Genomic DNA, 6758 nt, shown 5'->3' with positions numbered 1-6758 from the left:
TCTGTTTGTGTTCCTTGATTAATTTGAAGCTATTGTCTACAATCCTACTGGGAATAAAAACTATGTGTGGCTGTGGGCAATAATTGGAATTAGCAATGTTTAGCAGCCTGTAGGTCCATGTTGAATATAGATCATCAACCAATAAAACATTCTGATGTAAATGATTGATCGTCAGTCATGCCTAGCGATTGACCAGAATATATATAGCTACATGCTATTCATATTGTATCAAAAAGTTCAACTAATATCTATGTAGAATATACAGATGTCCTCTAAGAAACGTAACCAGAATTTTCCATTCATGTGTATGTATTTCTGTCCATGTAAACAGGACCGAATGTTGATTCCATGTAATCTCATTACTGTATATACATGTAGCCAAATATTTGATAATAGTACATCAGTAAACCCAAGTTTTCTTTATGTTCAACATTTCTTTAAACAATAATACGTGTGTTACGGTGGACATGTGTGTGTTTTTGCACATGGATATGCAGAGTATAGCTTTAAAATGGGTACATTAAAGTATAAAGCACCATGGAATTATTCCATCCGAGAAAAATGCATTTGAAAGACCAAAACACACCAGTAAAAGTAATTTTATAGTAAAGACTTAAAAAGTTTTTGTGATAATTGAAAAAAAGCACACACTCAAAATGCAAAATAACTGACCGTTATAAACCATTGTCCAAAGGTGTACTGCTGGAAAAAAATATATATTACCCCAAAAATAATGGTTGTACATTTGATTCAAATTTCATACTTTAGTCTGTTAGTCCTTCAATTCAAATAATTATATTGATTTAAAAGTATCAAACAAACAACACACATTTAAGTCAGCAGCAAGAACGTACACTGTCCAGAGCAAATTGGCAACAGTAAATCAAACATGTCTTCATCAGTGATTAAAGGATAATGATCAGTTAAAATGCAGCAACATTATAGAGAAAAATGATTTGACTGGCAATTATTTGTCAAGGCAAGAAAAACAATGGTTTATTATGAATACTGTAAATAGTTGCTTCAAATCTGGCCTTGAAGTTTCACTATCTATATATTCCACAAACATGGCAATGCACAGGAATGCAAAATGTAACTGGACAAAAACTGGTAAGAATAAAACAAAAGAAAAAAAGTCACCACTGCCACAAGTGCAAGTCTTAAAAAGGTAGACTTACTGACTTTTCTGAGTGGCTTGTTCAAATGGAAAGACTATTAAAACTGCTTATTGTAAATGCAAAGGAATCTACTTTAAGTTGAGCTTTCAGTGAAAAGAAGTCATAAAGCCGTCAGGATGCTAAACAACACTGTGCTTTGTTATGATCATGCATTTAACTAGTGAAAACCTTTACAAAAGAGCCATACAAGAGATTACCACAACTTGTTCAAAGTATCTGTGCAGTATATCCTTCCTTATGTGCCAGTGACGTCAGTGACTCCCAAAAAACTTTGACTGGGTGTGAAACTATTGTGCAACATCATCAGCCAACAGGTGTGTGTGTTTACTTCTCAGGTGAGTGTGGAAATGCAGGGTTCTCTGTCGCCTCCCTCCTGGAGAGTTTCCATGACGGAGGATCTGAGGGTTCATTATGTCACTGAGGCATTACGTGGCGCACTCTTCTTCATAAAAGGCCAATCTGCCCCTTGTGCTCTCTGCCTGTTTAAGTGTCCTTTCTCCACCAGGGCCCACACCCATTCAGGGCTGAGAGAGACGCTTGCGTTTGAGCTTCTGTCTCGCCATTTCCTCCTTGTGGAAAACAGAGAGAGAAGAAGAGAGTACTGACCCACATTCCTTCATCTGCCACTCCCAGAAAGATCCGTCCATCCATCCAAGCATCCGTGAGACTGAGTGAGTGCACACTATTATATCCATACAGCGTTCATGATTACAATCAGGCAGCAAGTCAGGCTTTGTTAGTGCGACCACTAGACTGTCAAGGCACTCCAACACTGTCATCTGGACTGTCCTTCAAAGTAAGAGTCCAACTGCCAGTTCAGTTTCTTCTCTTCAAAACCATAGCTGCATTCTCAACAACACTGGCTCTCTAAAGTTTAAAAAAACACTTTTTGTAATACTGTAGACTCAAAAATGTCCTTGTTAAAAAAAATCTCAATATATTATATAAAATGTTTTACGAAAAAAAGAAAAAAAAGGGAGTGGGTTGTTGGTGTAGTATTCAACTGCAATATATACCATATCAATATGTACATATTCCATGCTGCTGGTTAGTCATCACTGCAAAAGAAGAATAGTAGGGATACATTATTAGTAGCATACCAATTTAAAATCCAAAGATAAATAACTGTTGTACTCAAAAACTCATGCTTTATGACTACAAGCTCACACACTGTAATATACTTACAAAATGCCCCTGTATCAAATCAGAGTCAAGCAATTAATTTAATGCTGACACTATGATTATTAATGTGTTGGTTGCACATAGTGTTAGCTTTTTACTCTTCCCTGATGGTGCCATCTGCTATTTCATAATGAAATGCTACTCCTTTAATTAGTTAACAATCCGTTTTAAAAATAACCTCTAAACACTCACCTTGTGCCAGCAGCCTGGTATTGGCATCCCATCCTGTCCCTGCAGAGAAAGAACATCAGTGGAATGTATACAAACCAGAAAATGTCATGTGACGTATGCTTAAACACACCTTACAGTCATGCGACAACTCTGACAATGTACAAGATGTGCACTCTTAATCAGCAAACTGATGTTGTGCAATAAAGCAAAGGTGGAGCTCTAACAATCCTAATTCAGGCAAATGAGAATAAAGAAAACAAGTGAAATAGTTGTATTTGCTTTCCATCAGATAATTAGATTAGGATTGAAACCACTCTCATATCTCTATACATCTACATTTTGAATATAGGGCAACTACTGGTAGCCGTTAATTTAGCTTAGCATAAAGACTACCAATATGGAATAGCTAGCCTGGCTTTTAAAGGGACAGTGTGTAGGATTTTGTGGCATGTAGCTGTGTGGTTGCAGATTGCAGCCAACTACACCCCTCCAATCACTCCCCCTTTTCCAAGACGGCAGTGACTTCATATTATGTGGTAACTAAAGATTAGAGGTCCTACTAGGCAGATTCTTTCTTGCTCCTTTTTGTGGGTGTACTGTGTAGACTGTACTGTAGGTATCTTCCATCCCTTTATTTCACACATTAAAAGCAAGATGTTATATAATTACAAGGAATAGGCATGGTCTTTTCCCATAGCTAGCTAGTATTGAAACCTTTTGATATTACGGTTTATTATCTGTGAATTTCTCTCATCATAGGGAACTCTGAACTAGACATACATGAAGTATGAGTTGGTGACTAACAGAACATGTAAAACAGAGTTTGAGAGACTGAATAGAAAATAGCAACAGTAGATGCATAAATAGTAATGCAAGAGGAGAAGGAGGAGGAGGAGGAGGAAGAAGAAGAGGAGGAGGAGGAGGAGGAGGAGGAGGAGGAGGAGGAGGAGAAGGAAGGAGAAAGAGATACTGTACCACAGGACAGGGGGCCTCAGGGCCGGAAGGAGGAAGAAGAGGATGTGGAGGAGAAGAAAGCCTTGCCTCGTTAGACACATCTTTACTTTCATTGCAAGCCTGTCAGCAAGAGCAGTTACACATTCACATTATTGAGGAGGAAACTCAGAGAAACACACAGAAAATAACAGAAACAGTGTTGAGAAAAGAAAGCAGGGAAATACTGTATAAGGGGAGAGGTAAGTAGTAGAAAATAAATCAGTTGTACTGTGCAGTTGTAGTGTGTGTGTGTGTGTGTGTGCGGATGTGACATACCACAGGACAGGGCTGGTCCAGGCCTGGAGGACCCTGCTCTCCCTTCTGGCCCTTTAGACCCCTCTTTCCCACTGATCCTCGGTCACCCTGAATGTGAGGAGAAAGGAGTAAAACATTGAGGGAAAAATAATGTAATTGCATTTATTTTAATGAAGATAATAATATATATTTTTGCCTTCTGAACTAACCTTGTCTCCTCTTTCCCCTCGTTCACCTTTTCCTCCCATCAGACCAGGGAAACCCTGGAGAGAGAAGCACATACGGGTCAGGCGACAGATTGTCACTGGACACAGATTCAAGTTAAATTCAATCTCATTGGAAATGTCAAGACCGATTCCTAGCGAGACACTTACGTCTAGTCCAGGATCTCCTGGTCTGCCCTGAAAACACACATTCACAGATATAAATCATAACGAATGTTTAATTGAAGACAATACAACATTTAGTTAAGACATTAAGTGAGATGATCAGGTGCTTACTTTTTCTCCCTTCGCACCTGGAAGACCCACTAACCCTGCAGACCCAGTTGTGCCCTGGAGACCGTCTAATCCCTGCAGTTAAAAAGCACATTATCATCTCTGTGTCATGTCTAGGTTTAGCGTGTTTCATTATGATAATAATGGGTCACTCACTCTGGGTCCAGGAGCACCAGGGTCCCCATTCTCTCCCTTTATCCCGAATCCAGGCTCACCCTGCATTAGAAGGACAGAAGCATTAAGTACCAAGCAACATGTCAAAGCCTTTAGCACATACAGTACTATGATCCTGCAGTCTTACCTTAGGACCAGGCATACCATGCAGCCCCTGAAAAACATGTGTGAGTGAGTGTGAGCAGCTACAGATGCAAACAACAAACTTGACTTGAATAATTTCACCCTGGATTTGGAGAGAGATTATAAGTACTTACCATAGATCCAGGGGACCCGGGAACCCCTGGTGGGCCAGGTGGGCCTGGCTGCGAAATCATCTGAACCTGAATACCATCACAATTAGAAAAGTCAGAGATTTACAAAATGGTAACAAATGGGCTAAAACACACAATTACTGGTATAGTCCTTTTAGCCATTGTCTGCACTGATCTGATACACATACATGAGGGACTGTTGTGTCGCATGTGTGTTTCACTAACCAGGTTGTCTTCCATTCTGCAGTCGCCTTTCTCTCCTTTCTCTCCTTTGTATCCGTCCATACCCTGACCCACAAAAAGCAAGATGAACTCCCAGCTGTTTATGTACTTTCCACTGTTTGTGTGTCAGAGAAACATGTTTACTACTTACAGCAGGCCCAGAGAGCCCCATCTCGCCCCTCTCTCCTCTCTCACCAGGGGATCCTGTCTCACCCATGCCCCCTATAGGTCCCTGGAGACAAATAATCAAGAGTCAGTTAAATAATAAACATAAACAATGGTATCAGACATTTAGTCTGCCTGTGTGTAATTTTGCAACCATACCGTCTCCCCATCGATTCCCCCTGGCCCAGGTAAACCAAGCTCGCCCTGGAACATTGACAAACAGAAAAAAGATTAATTTGATGAATATGGCTCAGGTTTTAACACACAATCTAATTTGACTTATCATATAGCCCCTTTATTAGCTGGTGGCAGTACACTGGTAGGATTACAGAGATTCTAAGGCTTGGGTGGTATCTATTATTCTCACAAACTGAGAGCTCAAACTGATTTTGTAGTTTGAACAAGTCATATCAAGATTACGTTATATGCGGCAATAATTATTGATATTTATTCAGCCCTTACCTTTTCCCCTGAAGGGCCTGGGGGTCCAGGTGGTCCAGGTGGACCCTGCAGAAAGAAAGAAATTCAGCAAAAGACATACATGTCCACATAATCTTTACGATGTGTCTACTCTAAGAATTAATTTAAGTTTATCCATCCTGCACCTGCAATAATGTTTTGGCCACTTAGGGGCAGTGGAAACAAGCTGTAAACACAACATCACCAGCTTTTAAATTGATATAGTGAACTTGTTAGCAAACAGTTGCTTATTTGCACATCCAGCAGATATGGAGCAACATTAGCGTTCCTTTGGAGTCATGTTTGAGTCCACCTTGTTAATCAATGTGCAAAATTAAGTTTTATTATGACACCACATCAAAATTTGAATCTCTTACGCATTTGTAATTTTATTCCAACTATACATGAAAGGTGCATGGCAACCAAAAAAATAAATTTTCTCCCATAAGTAGTAATTAGTAATTATATATGAGAGCCCTATACAAGGCTGCCATCAATATAAAAACATCCACATCTGAGTTGAAATCATCAACACCACCAACCTTCTACCAATCTTGTTCATCCACAAAAAACGTAACAACGCATTAGCCAATCAGAGGCAGAGTAGGGCAGGTCTTTGGGGAACGTGGGCGAGGAAAGAATCAGTCAAACTACCTTAAATAACAGACCATTTCCAAAAAACTCTCTTGTACTCTTATTGCTAGTGTGCCATTGGAGCTGCTGCGTACCAATGGGGGAACATGTGCCAGGTTGATGAAAATGGCTTGCTGTTGTGGCCCGAAACATTGCTGATGAGAGCTGTGAGAGTGAAAAGTAAAGCTGCGGGTTGGAGAGAGAAAACAAAGACCTGAAACTTAGCTCAGATGGCTCTCTGTGGTTTTTTGTCACCATTGATGAATCATTTCACATGTAGTCATGTGATCCATTTTTTTAATATAAAATACTGATTATTGCTGCTTTAATTACATCTGTCATTTCCAGATATTTCCATGTTGTATATGTACAGTATGTCGGTTTACTCTGTTTATCACAATGGTGGAAAAACTCCACCATAAGCCTGGAACATGGGCCAACGCAAGCGTGACAGTAAACAAATCCGATGATTTCTTTCACTGATCACAACCAACTTGAAGCAATTTCATTTTACAAAGATTGTGCTGAATGTGGTTTGTGGTGCACAACTGTAGCCTGGCCTCATGTTCCATTCG

General features: G+C 39.7%; 1 protein-coding gene across 1 annotated transcript in view; it reads right to left on the bottom strand.

Annotated features, from left to right (window-relative positions):
• Positions 1 to 583: 583 nt before the first annotated feature.
• LOC306745501 (uncharacterized protein) overlaps positions 584 to 6758 on the bottom strand; it is a gene marked incomplete at its 5' end in the record, with an annotated part of 107669 nt that continues 101494 nt past the window's right edge. Inside the window, 15 exons of the mRNA XM_079228304.1 lie at positions 584 to 1747; positions 2364 to 2372; positions 2553 to 2591; positions 3507 to 3605; positions 3801 to 3887; positions 3989 to 4042; positions 4154 to 4180; positions 4280 to 4351; positions 4433 to 4492; positions 4578 to 4604; positions 4708 to 4773; positions 4930 to 4992; positions 5078 to 5158; positions 5251 to 5295; positions 5554 to 5598. Coding sequence (XP_079084430.1) covers positions 1697 to 1747; positions 2364 to 2372; positions 2553 to 2591; positions 3507 to 3605; positions 3801 to 3887; positions 3989 to 4042; positions 4154 to 4180; positions 4280 to 4351; positions 4433 to 4492; positions 4578 to 4604; positions 4708 to 4773; positions 4930 to 4992; positions 5078 to 5158; positions 5251 to 5295; positions 5554 to 5598 — 825 coding nt within the window. The 3' untranslated portion in view covers positions 584 to 1696. The remainder of the gene's footprint in view (positions 1748 to 2363; positions 2373 to 2552; positions 2592 to 3506; positions 3606 to 3800; positions 3888 to 3988; positions 4043 to 4153; positions 4181 to 4279; positions 4352 to 4432; positions 4493 to 4577; positions 4605 to 4707; positions 4774 to 4929; positions 4993 to 5077; positions 5159 to 5250; positions 5296 to 5553; positions 5599 to 6758) is intronic.

This window comes from Taurulus bubalis, assembly GCF_910589615.1.
Source record: "Taurulus bubalis genome assembly, chromosome: 13".
Taxonomy (NCBI): Eukaryota; Metazoa; Chordata; class Actinopteri; order Perciformes; family Cottidae; genus Taurulus; species Taurulus bubalis.
Note: the sequence above shows the minus strand (reverse complement) of the source record. Positions and strands in the feature narration are given on the sequence as shown.